The 18,506-nt window shown below is 44.5% G+C and overlaps 1 protein-coding gene and 1 pseudogene across 2 annotated transcripts in view; both read left to right on the forward strand.

The window, feature by feature from the left end:
* Positions 1-13,380, forward strand: part of VTC4 (Inositol monophosphatase family protein) — a 91,050-nt gene extending 77,670 nt beyond the window's left edge. The window contains exons 7-14 of one of the 2 annotated variants that reach the window (XM_086503902.1): positions 11,540-11,594; positions 11,681-11,793; positions 11,926-12,026; positions 12,103-12,159; positions 12,250-12,319; positions 12,401-12,418; positions 12,938-13,025; positions 13,106-13,380. In XM_086503902.1, the coding sequence (XP_086360028.1) occupies positions 11,540-11,594; positions 11,681-11,793; positions 11,926-12,026; positions 12,103-12,159; positions 12,250-12,319; positions 12,401-12,418; positions 12,938-13,025; positions 13,106-13,164 (561 nt within the window). In that variant the 3' untranslated portion in view covers positions 13,165-13,380. Of the gene's footprint in view, positions 1-11,539; positions 11,595-11,680; positions 11,794-11,925; positions 12,027-12,102; positions 12,160-12,249; positions 12,557-12,937; positions 13,026-13,105 lie in introns of those variants that run through there. The other variant, XM_086503901.1, reaches the window with a different exon arrangement.
* LOC147421288 (uncharacterized) lies at positions 4,700-6,317 on the forward strand (annotated as a pseudogene).
* Positions 13,381-18,506: the final 5,126 nt, after the last annotated feature.

Here is an 18,506-nt window from a genome sequence, read left to right on the forward strand (position 1 = left end):
TAGTCCTACAGCAGACAATGGACGAGCCCCAAATTCTCATGATTTAGATGATCCTCCTATGGAAGCCCTCGGCCTCGGGGAACCTACAACACATCACCGAAGAGGGAAAATATCTCCTCTGCATGAACTCGCCAATGATTACCCCTTCCTCTAACATCTCTCAGGTCGGATGCCCCGCCCACTCAAAAGCACTCTGTTATGTCTGTATCGGAAGATTTACCCTTCGATGAGCTTATACCAGGATGGTTACAAGAAGAGTATGCAGAGTTTCCAATCGATCAAACGCAAGCACATGATGTCTCGAAGCTCCAAGAGGCAGCTCATTTCTCAACTTCTGAAGTACCCTCCACAGTTACATCTCCTGACCCGATCAAAAAAGTCAACCTGGGCGACCCCGACAACCCTCAGCACGTCCTCTTAGCAGCTTGGTTATGGGAGCATCCCGCATTACTTGATCAGGTAGTTTCTTTCATACACTCTTTTAAGGATGTTTTTGCTTGGTCCTACAAGGATTTGGAAGGGATCCCACCAGAATTGGGTCTCCACACTATCCCTATGGTTGAAGGGGCTATGCCTGTCACAGAGGCCGAGCTTACAAGCTCAACCCAAAGTATGCAGAGGCTGTCAAGTCAGAGCTCGAAAAAATGCAAGAGGCAGGGATCATTATAATGGTGGAGCACTCTGAGTGGTTATCACCCATGGTGATAGCGCCCAAGAAGCAGTCCAATAAAATCCGTGTGTGCATAGATTACCGTGCTCTGAACAAGGTAACTATCCCAGATGGTTTCCCCACACCTTTCACCGAGCATGTGCTCGAAGATGTAGCAGGGCATATATTGTACAGTTTTATGGATGGGTTCAGTGGATACAATCAGTTGGGCATCCATCCAGGTGATCAGCTTAAAACGGCCTTTGTGACTCCTTGGGGTATTTTTATCTACACTAGGATGTCGTTTGGGTTGAAAAACGCTCCACCTTTCTTCAATCGAGTAGTATATCTTATATTCTGTCCTTTACTTACGGGCCATCTTCGCATCTTCATGGACGATTTTTCGACTTTCTCAGGTGCCCAATGTTCAACCCCAGTGGAAAATCTAGAGGAGCACCTCGCTCAGCTCTCTGTTGTCTTCCTCAGGTGCAGAGAGGCACGGCTAAAACTCAATCCTAACAAATGTCACTTTTTGGTCACTGAGGGTACACTTCTAGACCATGTGGTGTCTGCCAAAGGTTTAGCATCTGACCGAGAGAAGATCGTGGCAATCTTGAAGTTACCACCTCCCATCAACCCGAAAGGTGTTCAGAGCTTTGTAGGCCACACAAGATATCATCGTAGGTTCATACGAATGTATGCACAGGTGGCTCAACCATTGACCCGACTCACTAGTGCTACAATACCCTTTACATGGTCAAAACCTGAGGCTGAAGCATTTGAATACCTCAAAAAACGCCTCATTGAAGCACCTATTTTAGTGGCTCCAGATTGGTCTCTTCCTTTTTATGTGCATACGGATGCCAGTCAACTGGCTGTGGGGGCTGTGCTGACTCAGCCTAGTAAAGAGTACAACCTGGATCGCCCTGTTCACTATGCAAGTCGCCTGCTCACCAAAGCGAAGCGCAACTACAGCACCACAGAAAGGGAAGGTTTGGCTATGGTGTATTCTTTACAAAAGTTTCGTCATTACTTGTTAGGGGTTCACTTCACTATCATCACAGATCATCATGCGCTACGCTATCTTCTAAATAAACCACAAGTTGCAGGAAGGGTCTGGAGATGGCTACTCATATTCCAGGAGTTCGACTTCGAAGTAGTTCTTAATCTAGGCAAGCGGCACGTCATGGCTGACCATCTCTCTCGCATACACACAGGTGAACCCAATATTGGGGTTGATGATGATTTTCCTGATAGTCATTTTTTTTAAGGTGGACACAACCCCAGAATGGTACGGAGATGTGTTACATCTGCTCTCTATTGGCCTATATCCTGAGAATGCTTCTCCCTTGCAAAAAAGAAGACTCTTGTGAAGTCTAGACCGTTCTGTTTGATTGGCGGACAGCTCTACAAATCTGGGCCAGATGGTGTGCTGCGCAGGTGCGTCTCCCCTCATGAAGTAGACCACACTGGAGGATGCACACAGTGGTCCTACAGGTGGCCACTACCCTGGTCACATCACGGCGCAAAAAATCTTACAAACAGGCTTATGGCGGCTCTATATATTTAGAGATGCTATTGCTCATGTCAAGATTTGTGATGTCTGCCAGCGATGTGCGCCCAAGCCTAGCAAGCAATCAAATCGCCCTCTGCAGGTATCTATGGCGTGGTTGCCTTCTGAGAGATGGGGCTTGGACTTTGTTGGTCCAATTACTCCATCTGCTCAACTAGGCAATCGTAAGTATCTCTTGGTAGCAACAGATTATGCAACAAAATGGGCCGAAGTGGTGGCTACCATCGACTGTACAGCCGCCACTGTCGCAAAATTTTTGTATGAAAATATTTTTTGCAGGTTTGGGTGCCCTCTGCAAGTCACAAGTGATCGAGGTAGTCATTTTGTTGACGACCCGATCTCCACACTCCTCACGAATTACAAGATTTTTCATCGCAAGTCTTGCTCTTACTATCCTAGAGCAAATGGACAGGCTGAAAGCACTAACAAAGTGCTGATCGCGCTTCTCAAGAAAGCTTGTCACTTGCATCAAACATCTCGGGCTCAGGCTATCCTCGGCATAGTTTGGGCTTATCGCACCTCCTTCAAGGCAACCACTAACTACATCCCATTCCAGCTAGCTTTGGCCTAGAAGCAATTGCACCATATGAGTTCAACTCAGGTTCAGCAAGAGTGGGAAGCGTTCGTGTCACAGCTGGGATTGCTTCAGCAAACCTCTCTCGTCTCTCAATGTTAGAAGAAAGCAGGAGGTTAGCTTCACATGCTCTCCAAGCTGAGCAACTTCGTCGCAAAGCGTGGCATGATCACCATCTCCGAAAGCCAAAAATAACGCAGGGAACCCTGGTGTTACTCTATCAAGCTAAGTATCTGAAGAAAGCTAAGAAGTTGATCCCAGCCTGGCAAGGGCCATTCAGGGTACAGGAGATTTTGCCACAGGGGGCTGTCCAGTTAGTCACTTTGGAAGTCGTTCCTTTGCCACTGGTAAATGGATCAAGAATAAAGTGCTATCACTCACTTGCCTGACTCTATAGAATCTGGTTGTGTTATAACTCCCACATACAGTTGTATGACTGTCCCGTCTCAATCTTCGGCTCTCTCCATCTCTCCATTTTCCCTCTTCTTAGATTTACCTTATCGCAAGTTCTCATCTCCGTTGTAATCTGTGTTATCGTTAAAATTCTCTTGTTTTATGCATGCATCAAATTCCTTCTCACCTCATTGATATAATTCGAGTTGGATTCCAGCTACTCTCTAACTTTTTCTTTTTAATTATTGGAATTCACACATAGATTGGATAATCAGCTTCCTCTTGTTTCTTTCTGTCTCCGTGTCTATCTGTATCCTGGGTATCTCTATCTCTTGTCCTTACAGCTTACAGCTTTCTCTCTACTAACCTCTCTCCCTCTCCTTGTGGATTTCTTCAAAATGGCCGACGTACAACTCTAATCGGATAGAATATGGATTTTCTCGATATTCTGGCGCATCTCTCTCTGTCTATCATGTATCTCTCACACCTGCTCACACACACTAATGTCATTAGTTGCTTCTCACACACACACTGTTTCTATTAGTGTGGAAGTCCTGACCGGCCATTAATTCTGTGGCATCTACACTCTCTATCCGTCTCTCTCTCTCTCTCTACCTTCGACTCCGAATTGCTGGCACCTGAAGCCGCTACTGCAACTATTAGCTGCTTACTATATTGCTTTGTGCTTTTGCTTACTGCTTACTGCTAGCTTTGCTGGCTTTTTCCCTTTCCCCTACCCAATATTGCTTTTTGCTCTGCTTACTAAGTGGTGCTTCCCCTTGACATGCTGACTTTAACTCACGCCCCTACCCTCCCCTTACTCCCCTCGTCCCTACCCACCCTCTCCCCTCCCCCTCGCCCTCGCCCCTACACACTTTTCCCTCGCCTCTACCCAGCCTCCCACACCCCCTCGCCCCTACCCACCCTCTCACACCCCCTCGCCCCTACCCTCCCCTCCCCTTACTCCCCCTCGCCCCTACCCATCCTCCCACACCCCCTCGCCCCTACCCCCATCTCTGGCCCTCGCCCCTACCCTCCTCTTGGGCCCCTCGCCCCTACCCTCCCCTTACTCCCCTTGCCCCTACCCTCCTCTTTGGCCCTCACCCCTACCCTACCCCAACCTCCTCGCCTCTACCCTCCTCTTTGGCCCCTCGCCCCTACCCTCCCCTTACTCCCCTCGCCCCTACCCTACTCAAACACCCTCACCCCTCACCAATCCCCTCGCCCATACCCAGCATACACCTCGCCCCTACTCAATGTGCCCATACCCCAAACCCCTCGTCCTCACCAATCCCCTCGCCCACCCTCCTCTTCCTGCATCCGCCTACTCGTCTTCTTGCTTAATCACGCTTTTTCCAAGTGCAGCTTCCTGCATAATCAAGATTTTTCCAAGTGCAGCGCTACATCTCTGAATCTGGAGTTCCATAGTTCACCCTGCACACTGGCGAGGCAAGGCAGCTAGCTTTTCAGACCAACCGACGCTTTTCAGGGTTGAAATCTGCAAACAAACTTTACGCTGGCTGGTACAAGCAAACAAGTTAGGAAGAAGAAAGCTTTGTCTCGACAGAGGCCAACTGAAACATCCCAAAGTTTTGCAGAGGAAGAGGATGTGGATACCTCCAGCCATGGCCTCACCGATCTGTCCTCCGCTGATCACAGTGATGAGAATTACAAAGCGTATGACTCGGGCTCTGGCTCTGCTTCTGACTCTGAATGAGAGTCTTCTAGCCAAGAGGAAGAGGAAGATGATGAACGCGAAGATGCTGTGAAAAACGAAAAGAAGAGGAAAGCCAGGAAAGCCATCACGCAAGTACTGAGCTATCAAGTTCCTCGGCCTCCTTCTTCCAAAACTCAAACCAAATTCACTTTGAACTTCCATCTACAGCAGCCTCATCCGTCTCTTCGAGAAGTCTTATCGAAAGATGAGCCTACATACTCTAGGTCTGCAGCATTAGTAGAGGCCGATCTGCCTTCTGATATTCCCATGGATATGGCGCACGAGGTTCTCAAGTTTTTTTCCAAAGTCAGAGGACACCCAGTGACTACTACACGCATTGGTCATGCTTTGGGGATGACAACCTTTCCTGCAGTAAAACCAACTACAAGAACCTATTCACAACTTTCGAAAGATGCGACCATCGAGGCATGCAAAGAGCTACTTAGTATGGGTCATGCTGACTATGCAAGGAATAAAAAGCTCTGGGCCATTTTCAAGTACTACTTTTTGGTTAGAGCTGCTAAAGTAAGCAAGGGCAGATGTAACGTGCCTACTATATTCTCGCACTGCGAAGGCCTATATTGCCTCATCCACACCATCCCGTGTGCCTTTAATCAAATTCTATTTACCTCTTTACAGTCGAGGGCAAAAAGATTTAGAGCTCAGGTACAACCTGTGCAATCTAGCTTTCAATGCTTTGCAGCTCCCATGTTGACCTGGGTCATTAACATACCTGTTAGTCCTATGGATGTGGATGCGGATATGCGGCGTAAAAGCTCTAAGGTAAAAGGGAAAGATATTGAACAGATAATGGATCTCCGTGGGAAGCCAAAGAAAAGAGGGCAAAGGTAGTGAAGGACAGAGTAGAATCTTTAGTATCACTGCCAGTTTAGGAAAGCCAGCAACTTCGAATGAAGCAACCTGTTCGACGTTCCTCGCATACTTCCGCTACTGATTCGATGGTAAGTTCAGGTGTTGCAGATCACACTATGCATGTCACAGCTGTGGCTTCTACAATGTGTGTTCCTCTCTCTACTGCTGCTATTTTTACCCCTACCACAATGACTAGCTCCCAAGTCCCAGTGGGAATTGCTTCTTCTCCTATGCCTAGTCCTGCTGCAACCACTCCCACCATGTCTACTCTGACAGAGAGGCATGCTCCCAGTCCACCACGAGCAGTGCCACTTGCCACACCAATCCCACCAGCTGTACCACTTGCCAGCTCTCTTCACCCCGACACTGTTACAGGACCTTCCACAGTGTCGGACTCTACATCACTTTTTCGGCTATCTAAAGATATATTGCAGGAGTCTAGGCAAGCCATTGCCACCATTGAGCTTGGAGCAGAGCGGTTAGCAGCTACACACCAGCGTCACGCAGCTACTTATGCAGCTATGGAGGGATCTCTGTGAGTTGCTGAGAGCGCCATCGCCGATAGGGATGCCACTATTTTCGCACTCCAACAGGCCCTGAAGTTAAAGTCTCAAGTGATTAGTGACCTTCAAAATGAAGTACAAGGATTTAGAGAATTGCTCTTACATGAAAATAGGGCAACCCAACCTACGATGATGGATATGGGGTATGGGTGGACTGGAGCAGGTACACCAGTGCAGCATGCAGCAAAACGGGTCCTTCTCAGCAATTTATGGGACTTTACTCACAGACTCCAGTTCAGTACTACAATCAACAACAATAGTACCCTCCTCAGGGGTTTCAGTCGTCACCATTGCCTCAGATGCAAAATGTGACTTGCTGTGACGGAATTGCTGGAGCACATCGCCATGGCTGTGTTACTCGACGTCCTCAGTACACTACAGGACAGGTGCTACCATCTGCCCAGCAGCAGGTGGCTGGTCCCTTCCCAGGGGACCGAGTTACTGACAGGAGAGCTCACATACAACAGGGCCCCACAATTGATTTGATGGCTCCACCTCCAGAGGCTGATACTTCAGGTGCAGCAGTGGCCACCACTCTATCTCTGGATGACAGATGCAGGAGCTCACCATTATACATATGCAGTAGCTAGTAGTTTTCTTTCACAGTTTCAGTCTTCCTCTCACCGAGACGGTGAGCGGTCTTGTGGCGAACAACCTGTAGCAGGCTACAGTGTCACTTTCACAGGACAGTTAGTACAGTTTGGACTTTACAGTTGGTCTTTGGTTGGTCGGTTCACACTGGACGGACTCGCTGGGCAGTGACACGTGGCAGGGATACGGTGGTCTAGTGGACATCGTGGCAAGGTCACCACCACCACTCAGTGGAGATAGACTTAGGTGCTGTCATTTATGAGCCGTTGGTGGCTCTTTATGGTTGTATATATGAGTAGTAGCGGTTTGGTCATCAAGATCTTTACGTAGTCGTTTAGAGTGAGTCTATACACAGAGCACATCTTCACCATCCCTGCACATCTGAGCCTCGACACCCCATTGTACCTGAGTCCTGGCTAGAGCTGAGTGTGCTGCCACGCCAGAGTCTGTATCAGTTCTTTGAGATAGTCGAGTCATTTGTTGTGGTCTACAGTTGCTGTTGTTGCTGTTGTGTGTTGCTATTGTGTCTCTGAGAGCTCAGTTGTTGTCTATTGTTTCCCTTCTTTTCAATCTGTTTGAGTGAGATTGTCACGCACATTGCACTGAGGACCATCCTCTGTAGAGAGCACGACACATTATCCGCGCTACACTCAGATTGCCCATCTGTCTGCAGGTGGAAAGATGACGAGGACTGCAACCGTGTGCGAATGTTCTCCCAAATAGCCTTCCAAAACAAACTCGTGAATCGGGGATCTCTGTCAGAGACTATTGTCTCAGGCATGCCATGTAATCTGAAAATTTATGAAATGAACAGTCTCGTTAAATGATCCGGCTTGACTGTTTTCTTCACTAGAATGAAGTGAGCTTGCTTGCTAAATATGTCGATGACAGTCCAAATGCCATCATGCCCACTTTGTGTCTTCGGGAGATCAAATATGAAATCCATAGCAATACTTTCCTTGAGGCGGGTGGGAATGGGTAAAGGTTGTAACAATCCATGTGCTTTATGCCTATCAAACTTGACCTTCTGGCATACCAAGCAACCGCGTACAAACTCGTCCACATCCTTCTTGAGTCTCGGCCAAAAGAAGTAACGCTCCACACCTTTCAAGTGGTGTCAATGCTACGGTGACACAATGGATTTAGTTAGAACCTTTTTACTCAATGGCTGTGTACATTATCGTTTTCTTCATCAAGTAGCCATCTTGTATGGAATATCTTGCTACCACCTCCCCATTCTGTATTCGAGTGAATACTTCAGAAAAATCTGGATCTGTGGCATACTGATCGACCATGTCCTCGAAGCTTCTATGATGAATTGCGGAAATAGCCAAATTAACGGCTTCTGGGACGAAGCATCTGCCACCAAGTTCTTTTGTCCCTGTACATGGACAATCTGGAAGTGAATCTGTGACAAGATGTTAGCCCATCGTATCTGCTTTTTCAAAAACTGCTTCTGTGACAAGAAGTAGCGTAAACTCTGATGATTAGTGAAGACCGTAAAATCGGCTCTGAGTAGGTAATGTCGCCACTGAGTAAGAGCATGGATAACCGCCAAAAGCTCTTTCTCATAAATCTTGTGCTGTCAATTCCAGCCTTGAAAACAATCGGCTCTCATAGGCAATGACATGGCCTTATTGCATTAAGACCGCACCTAGACTACAACCACAAGCATCACAATATACTTCAAATGACTTTTGCAAATCCGGCAAAGTCAATACTGGTCCCGTAGTCAATTTCTCTTTCAATGTCTGAAAGGCTGTCACCTCTGTGGGTCCCCACGAGAAAGGGACTCCTTTCTATATCAGAATGTGCAAAGGGTAAGCTACCTCTGCAAACTTTCGAATGAACCGTCGGGGCCCGGTAGTAAGAACATAAGCCCAAGAGGCTTCGAACTCCATGAACATTCTTTAAATCGGGCCAATCACGTATAGTGTCAATCTTGGCCGGGTCCATCTGTACTCTTGCTACTGAGACGATGTGTCCCAAAAAGTGCATCTCCGGCAAAAAAATTTCACTCTTTTTCACATATATAAGCAATTTATGCTTCCTCAGTGTCTTGAAAACCCACAAATGATCGGTATTCTGTGAAAATCCAAAAAGTTGTCCTGAAATTTGTCTTGTAGATGTCTCCAGGAGCAATACAGATCTGATGATAATCACTTCATATCAATTCGGCAAGTAGAATTCTGAAGTCTATCGAGTATATCATCGGTCCTCGTAATGTGGAAATCTGTTCTGGTTCATTGTTTCTTTATCTTGGCCTTGGCTAACGTTGTAAGGTGGCCGGTTCGGTGGTGTAGTACCACGAATCAATCATGTGATCTTCACGACGTAAAGGACTTAACTCGCTTTGTACGCCTTCCGAGAAACAGTTAGCCTCTATTGCAGAAAAATCTTGTCGTTTCTTTTCGAGGTCAAACATATTCAACCTTCAATCATCATTCAATTCTCTCAAGAAAAATGGAGTAAGAAACTGAACTTCATCAAGTACAATCTCTTTGCCCTTCATTTGTCAAGTCGCTTTCTCAGTTCAATAGTCAATCGCGGCATTATTCTTGCGTTACCAAGGGATTTCAAGGAGGACGTCGCAACCTTCCTAAGGGCATTACGTAGAATCGTGCCCTAAATACCCCTGACATTGCAAACGAAGTTTGCCAATGGTCGGTGTAATGGCAACATCCCGTCCGGGTGCCGCTAGAACTGCCTTCATCTGTGGCCTCAGCCTATCGGGCGTAATTCCAAATCCAGCCGCCAATTCAAGAAGTTGGCCTTGGCTCCTCCATCAAAGAAAAATGAGGGCTTCCTGATCTTTCAGTTTGCCCCAAGGGTGGCAAAGTTTTGTACTTCCGTTGATTTGATTCGGTTCGGGCCCACTCAATCTGGTACTAGTTCTGCTTTCATCTTTCCTTTTCTTCCGCACTCGGCTGCTGCTCTGTATCTCTCAAGTTTATCTTCTGGTGGTCCTTTGAGTTCTGGTCCATCTCTTCCTGCGTGTACAGGTTCGGCTTTTCTGCACTGGTCTGTCCTTTCGGCTTTCCTCCCTACCTAGAGGAGATGCTTTGCATAGTGAGCCCCCTTGGGTTAATTATAAAGGTTACAAAGGGATGCTAAAAGCAGAGCCCCAAAAGCTTCAAACTCAAAAGCAATAGATCCCAAAAGCAACTATTTCCAAAATCTGCAATAAAAGCAGTCAAAATCAGTCAGCGTAATTTCCGGAAATCCGTACGTTGCCACATCAGCATGTCAGCGGAAATTTCAGAGCTCCGTACGGCCTGCCATGTCAGCCTGTCTGCGCGTTTTCCGGGACCTGCTGCCACGTCAGCCTATCGGCGCATTACCCGCTGGCCTGCCATGTCAGCAGTGTCCAGGGGCCTGTTGCCACGTCACCAGTTTGTGACATATCCCCCTGAGCTATACAAGAAAGATGTGAACTCTGATGGGTGAAGGAGTGACATCTGCCTCTATATTGCCCAAAAACCGTGTGACACCGCCAGCCCACCAGGATTTGACTAGGTACTGCCGAGATGGGAAAGATCTGAATTTGTATACCTCAAGGACTCACATCCCGAGATAAGGCCCCTCCTAGTGAGCGTCGCATAGGAGGATGCCCAACGTCTGCCAAACAGCCAATGGGAGACTGCTCGCCAACACAGGAAGGTGGGGGAGGAGGTGAAAGGGGTAGTGTAGAACAGGAGGAGACCCATGAGGCGGGAGGAGGAGAGGGAACAAAGGCAGGGGCGGGATTTGGAGGCGGAGGGGTGGAGGCGAGGCTGATGTCGAGGTAGTCACTGCAGGCTGGTGGCCTTCTATGGAAATAAGCCTTTGCCAAATGCCCCATCTGACGGCAAATAAAACACTAAATTGGGTAACCCCAAGTACTCAACTCTCTGTGTGATCCAACCAATGCCCACCTTCGGAAGAAGAATCTGCTGGGGGAGGGCCTAGGGGTCATGACCAAAACTTGAATCTTCAGTATACCTTACAGTCTCAATGAAAGTGCCAAATCAAATTTCCCATACGAGGTAGTAAGGGAAGGTACTCTCAGCGCAAGCCAGAGAAGCAAACTGATTTTGGAAACTTGGAGGACACCTGTACAGGACAGGAAGCAAGCGACAGAGAACGGGGGCTGGGGATGGGGGCATGCACGATAGCGAGGAGAGGGCAGCGAAAGTGGATGGGAGGTGAGAGGCAGCGGGAGGGGGGGGGGAGCCTGAGTGGGCTGGAAGCGAGGTCCGCGTGCGCGGGGGGGTTGTCCAGCAGTAGCAAGGGCAGAATTTTTTGTTACTTAGCTCTGCAGTTTTTTGATAAACATCCCACACAAATTAAACTTGTTCTGGATTCATGTTGAGCCACCTGTTTCATGACTATGTAAAGTATTGGTTTCTTGTGCAGTATGACCAGCATCATAGCCCGACTAGAAAAATTGAGCTGCCATACTAGTTTTTATTCACAGTGTAAACGTTTTGATTTTGAAGCTTATGTGCACATTATTTCTCCTTCTCAACTGCATCCCTTCACCTGAGTACTGCTAAAACTTGCTCTCTTATAAACTATGTTTTCAAAGATGAAGCACCACTTATTGGTTGCTTTCATGACATTGCAGCTTTTCACTGCAGTAAAAAATGGGGGCGCATTTTTAAATGGAGTTCCAATCAGAGGTCTCATTGAAGCGGAATTTGCCCAGTTTTTATTTAACCCCATCTTGTATTTATTCTAAGATTTTGATGATATGTAAAACTTACAGCTTCTTTACAAGAAGACATTGGCAGTGCTCTTCTTGCTTCTGAAGTGGGCACTAAACGGGACAAGTTGACAGTGGATGCCACGACGAAACGGATAAATAGTCTTCTATTCAAGGTAAAATACAAATAAATGGTAAAGTGTGCTCAGATTAGCATAGCCTGGGCCTATGCTGCACAGAAGCTATTTGAGAGAAGGCAAATTTTTGAGAACAAATTTGAGCATGCATTCTATCTATATGTTGGTCAGGTTCGATCTTTACGCATGACCGGTTCTTGTGCTCTTAACCTGTGTGGGATTGCGTGCGGGAGGCTTGACATCTTCTACGAACTTGGCTATGGGGGTCCTTGGTAAATTGCATAACTACATTTCAATACTGTTGATATCTTTCCAGAAAACATGTCATTTTTATTGCGTTTTTGAAAGGGACGTTGCTGCTGGAGTGGTTATTGTTCAGGAAGCAGGCGGGCTAATTTTTTCCCCGTGAGTCATTTGAACAATATAGCCTGGCTGCTTGTTTTGATCTGCTGAGTCTGGTCTTGAACTCAATACACATGGTTCTTGATTGGCCAGGTCGGGGGAAGAATTCAACATTAGCACGCAGCGCATTGCTGCATCTAACAGTTTCTTGAAGGACAGTTTTGTGAAAGCTTTGAAAGAAACTAATGCTCTTGACAATTGAATGGAGGCAGTTCTTTCAAGTACGATTCTTTCACATGACTAGAGAGAGAGGGATAACCAGGTATATTTGCAGATGACATTCTTTGCATTATTTTCCTCGTAACCACACATAGCAAGAGTAATATGCTCTTATTCTAATGCAAACTGGTAACTTGTAATTCTTTCCGACTCTCGTCAAATCAGAAATTTTAAAAGTTTTCATATGGTGCAACTGCTAGTATGTTTGTGTATGAATGAATTGGCATGCACGTGCACGTGCGCCGATGCCCACACCTGCACCCACATGCTACCATCTCATTTCTCAAATTGTATGCTCATTTCTTAAATTTTGATATAGGTATATGTGTGTAGAAACAAGCTTGATTTGCAATGGTAGTTTGCTGGTGGAAAATGTGAAAAGCCTTTTGTACAGTATGAGTCATCTTGATTACTTTTGTAGAAGACTGTAGAGTTGTGTGTATACGATATCTGTGATTTTAGAATGAAGCTCTACTTGGATTCCATTGCCTGGATATGTATCCATATTGTGGGATCCATGGATAAGCAACGCTTGGTTGACCCTATGGTGCCCACTGAACAGGCGTTGCATGCGGATGTGTTGGATTTGGGGGGAACTGTCACTGAGCGAGAGCTGCCGTGGGCCTTGGACTTGGGTGCTGCTTATGGTGGTATTCTATTTAGATGTTCCTTCACCAACTGGCTCCATCCACGCCTGTGGCATGGCTTCGTGTTTTGGGAGTCTTTCCAGGGCTGGTGCATGTCATGCATACTGGCTCGCCTGTGTGCACTTGGTCTTACACTGTGTAAGCTATGGTGCGTACTGGCTCACGTGTGTGACCCGTTTTTGGATGATGATCCACACCTCTTCAAGGTCATTTTGAGGAAAATAGGCTTGCCTTTGTGCATCTGGTCTTACACTTATTGATCCGTCGCCAATATTTTGATGTGTGTGTGTTTGTACCGCAGTATATATGTGAATTGATCCCAATGCAAATCATTAAAAAAATTTTGAGTTAAAAATCACATTGAAATTAATCAATGAGCATTTGCAATGAGGATCACAAAACAGGCTTGTTCTCTTCCTCGGGGCGATCTCCTTCAAAACCACAATAGCACATTTTGCCCTATCCCATCTCAATTCTAGGCTTTCTAACATTCCAATTTCCAATGAATTCATTATGATTGGGCCAAATGAAGCTAGAGCGGATGTGACGCACTCAGAGAGATTTCCTGATGATTGGAGACACCAAGATGAATATATTTAATGGAGAATCAATGTTCTATATGCACCAACTAGGTGATTTTCTTGAAGTTAGAGACAAACAGGATTCATGGTCACAATTGAGGGAGTTGATGTATGTTATCTTTACAATGAGTATCAGATGTGCAACACATCATGTGCACCACCATGAGTGCTTGGGAAAGTACTAGCTAATGCATTTTTGGATGTCAATATTTCTATGAGTCGATTGTTTTGTTTTTTAAGACTCCATACAAGGCACATGTTCGCTCGACAATAAACCAAACACTACATCTGGTATGTGCTAAACTGATCGTGCACTTTGCAATGCACTAAAAAAATACACTTTGATTTTTCTTGCATGCACAAATTGGGCATTCCTATCTGAATGTGGATGTTTGCTATTAAAATTTTCATGTAACACTAGACTCATGGTTACAATAAAAATTTCATGGTACAGGATGAGTAATGAAAGTAAGGATGATTACCTATAAGAGAGTGCGTATTGTGACTTGCATAAGATCAAGAATCATGGGTGAGCCAACTATCAAATGCAGGTTTTGTTTCCTCTCTTTATGTCACCTACTACAAGGTGAGAGTGATAATTGGTAGAACTATGGATACTCAAGAATACAGTATTGTTAAAAGAGAGATACTTTGAATGTGAACACATAGAGCCCTTTCTAAGACTTGAATGCTATTGAAACTTTTGCTCATCTAGAGTTAGCCAAGATATATTTTTTCATCACATTATCAGTGGATTTATTATAGCATTAGAGTTGAGATAATGATGTGTACATTCAAGCAAGATTAGCCCCTTGTTATCCACATAAGATAAAGTTTACCAAGGATCATCCCAATTGATTAAGGTACCAACTTAGCTTATTTTAACATGGCAACTTGCCTTCAAGCCTCTATGCTCAGAAGCCAGTTAAACATGGGAGGACATTCATAGTCGTACCATAATAGTAAGCTGAATTTGAAAGGACATCAATCCCAATAAGCTTTACTTCAAGCTGTCGTGTTGAGAAGTTGTTTGTAATATTGGAACCCCAAAACACCATCAGAGCAACACCACAGGGAAATATTTATGTGAGCTTCTAATTTAAAGCTTTACAATTTTTTTTTAAGAGCTTTATGTATATGTTTGTACAGGCACCCGCGTTCATGCTTAGTGTCTTGTCCTACTTGGGGACAAATTGGTAAGAGACACTAACTTAGGCATTTACTTTATCCAACATACCAAAACAACCAAAATTTTGGAAGAGCTCATATGGAGGCAATATATGTATAAAGATATAAAAATACTCACTTTTTCTCAAAACTCATTTAGACATGTAAAGATCTAAAAATATGTGAGCTAAAAATTCCAAAGTATATTGCATCTCAGTCAGTGCTTACAATCACGAAAGAAACTTTCAAGCCATTAATGTCTCTCTATTGATTTTCCCACCGAGCAAAAGCTTAATATTTTTTCAAGCAGATAATTGCTTTGAGGTGGTTTTGTTATTTCATTTGGTACCTGCTTGTTCACTATACTAGGAGATTCTAGTGGCACTTGTGGCTTAGCACCACAGAGCCCTTGAGAATGAGGCTTGAGGAGATACTAGAGGGTTTAGCAGTAAGTGAATTATGGTCCTCTAACTAATCCTTGCTTAAAGGTAAGCTCTTGCTATATGCTACCTGGTACCATAGCATAGAAACGTCCGCCAATAATGTGACAACCTATGGAAAATGATGTGTCTAGCCTACCTATACACTTGCAAGAAAGATTTTCCAAGCTAAGGTTGTAAGATCTTAGAGGGTTCAAGCTTGGGTTGACCTAGAAGAATTAAAGACTTGCTAGCAAGTTTGATTTAATTCCTTCATCTAGAAAACTGCTTAGAGGCATTCGAGTCCATATGTGTCTTTTAAAACTAATCAAAATCTTGGTTGGTATGGTTGGATGAAGAGGCTCCAACAAGGCATATCATCCTTTACCTTGCTTCTTCATTGGTTGTATATTAGCTTGCACTGCTTCATGAGTTTTTAATAGCTCTAGACTAGCAGGGGTTGGAGCTTTGGGCCAATTTGGTGCTATCTCTTGAGATGTACCTTGGTTGAATTTTCATTGATGGTTGACAAGCACCACTTCATTTTTCTATGTGTTCTTGGCTAGTACTCTGTGGAGCTTCTGCTTGATTTTTTTGAGGCTTTGACAATGTACCTACTTCACTTGACCCACAAGGTTTAGCATGTTCAAAGATAAGAAGTGTACCTTTGTGTACCTCATTGAAGTTAGAGCTTGTACTAGCTACATACTTAAGGCACATTAACACTAAGTACGCTCATTTCTTTGGTTTGACTCCTTCTACTACATGTCTTGAGATCTAAGAAGATCCATTATTTGTTGAGGTAATATCTTTATCGGTTATTTGGGGGTTGACCTGGGAAGTGAAGACTTAGGAGGAGTGCTAGGCTTTGGCACAAGCTCATTGGTTTGTGGGGAGCTAGATTGATCAAGTTTGTGTTCCAAGCCTTGAGAATTAAGGGCTTCTTTGGAAACTTTTGGGTTTTGTCTCAAATTGAAATAAAACAATACCTTTCGTAAATGTAATATTATAAATTTTCCAATTTTTTATTTAAATAAAATACCCATTACTTTGAGCTCACGTGGTACACTTACATTTTTTAAGTGCACTCCTCAAGGTGTGGACTTGGTCTTAAGTAGGGATGGGGGGAGCCTTAAGAGTCCCCCTCTTAGCTATTTAGAAAATCAAATGATGATGATGCTTGCTTGACATTGGCTATGATGAAGGAAAGTCTATGGTATTCCTCTTTCTTACTATGTGCAACGGTACTCTCTAGCACATCAGTCTACATAAACCCCCTCCTCTTGTTGTAATCTTGACTCACCATTCTCTTGTTTACATGTTCTGATGCTTTGTTACGGTGGCTACATACAATGTTACTTGATTGGTGGAAGAAGGTGTGTGTAAACTCTCTCTCTCTCTCTCTCTCTTTTTCTGTCACACACACACACTAGGAAATTGAAGGAGTGTATTCGCAAAAAGTAGAAAGATGCGAATACACTCCTTCAATTTCCTAGTGTGTGTGTGTGACAGAAAGAGAGAGAGAGAGAGAGAGAGAGAGAGAGAGAGAGAGAGTGGGAGATAGAGAGAAATAGAGATAGGGAGAGGTAGAGGGAGACAGAAGGGGAGTGAGAGAGAGAAGATAGAGGGAGGGGAGAGGGGGAGAGAGAGAAAGCTTGCTTCGAAACCTCTTTTTGGAACAAGCTTTTTAGAGCAAGCTTTTTTTTTCTAAATTTGGTCAATTGATCAAAATTTGAAAAAAGCTCACTCCAAAACTCGCTAAAAAATCTTGCTCCATTCCAATCCCCAAAGTGTATCAATCACTTCCTAAACTTGTTCTAGAGTTGTGAATTTTTTCCAAGTGTGTTAATCTTATTAAAGAGGATGAAGCACACAATCCTCATTGAGTGTATATGGTGCTCCAAGAATAAAAGTAAATCCTACTTTAAGCGGCAATTAGCGTGTACCAAGGATTAATTTTTTTTATGATGAGCTCCAATTGAGTCAGACATCAATTTATTGGGAAGTGTCTTAAGCACGTTGGCACGACCATAGGCACCTTGATGAGAGCATAAGTTTCAAGCATCTCAAATCAAGAAAAGTGGCTTCTCTAACCTTGGCAATTCTGGTTAATGTGACATATCAAAATACTCATAATAGGATCTCACACGTCAATTTTGGAGCATACTTGGAAATCCTTTTCTTTGAAAAGAGACAACACAATGCCTGTTGCACTTAGCATCCAAAAGCACTCGAAGAAGGTGGAACTTCAAGTGATGGCCCCAAAAGGGATGCTTGAAGAAGTAATTCTTGTTTAACAATGAATGGTTCAACACCAATGCTATCGAGGAGCAACAACACTTCTTACATCTCTTATAGGACTAAAAATCCAATTCTCACTACTGCAGTAGGTCAGTGGACAAAAACCATAATCAATTATAACGTCTTCTAAGACACATGATTCAATGCTACCTCTCTCTAGCTTTACAACTGCCACTTATGAAGAAAAGGAAAACCTAAAGTGGAGCACTATAGTTCCTCTCACCTTGAACTTCCAAATGCTTCTCCATGGAATAATTCGCAAGATGTCTTTACTCAAAAGTAGGACAATATGTCATAAATTCCTTCAAGGGGCCCAAACACCAAACCCCACAACAAGCTATAAAGGGGAAATAGAAGGTATAACATTAAAACAACTTTGATATGTTTGGGTTCATTATATATAGTGAACATAGAGTGGGCAAGCCGAGAGAGCTAGTCTGCATTCTAGAAGTTCAAAGATGGGGGTCCACACAACAAAGTGCATGCATAATAGGCTAGTGGGTAGGCATGCCACAACATATATAGCTTGACAATGAGATGCACTCATCATTCCCTCTATGATTGGGTGGAGAGCACGAGCCTCTCCCTCTTGTCAACGTGCTTGCCTTAGTAATGCTTGGCTAGTAAAGACCTAGCCTTCCGTATCAAATTCATCTCAATCATGCACTTTTGCTCATGCATAACATGAAACTAACACAAATTGATCTTTGTTTTGGATAGATCTTTAAGATCTCTTGGAATAGTTTCCTACGATGTTAAAATTCTCTTCTTCTTCTCTCTCTCTCTCTCTCTCTCTCTCTCTCTCTCTCTCTCTCTCTCTCTCTCTCTCTCTCTCTCTCTCTCTCTGGAGGTCCCATACACTGTGTATAAAGGATACTGATCTAGTCAATGCCTCAACCACGAGGAGTGGGGTGGCTAGCTCGGCTAGCCTTGGAGTCGTCCCGACAGCTAGCACTGCAGGGCAACACAACATGTTGGTATGGGTAGATGACATCATGGTTTTAGTCACATGGTTT

Source organism: Adiantum capillus-veneris, chromosome 28 (assembly GCF_014529385.1).
Source record: "Adiantum capillus-veneris isolate H3 chromosome 28, ASM1452938v2, whole genome shotgun sequence".
NCBI classification, from domain to species: domain Eukaryota; kingdom Viridiplantae; phylum Streptophyta; class Polypodiopsida; order Polypodiales; family Pteridaceae; genus Adiantum; species Adiantum capillus-veneris.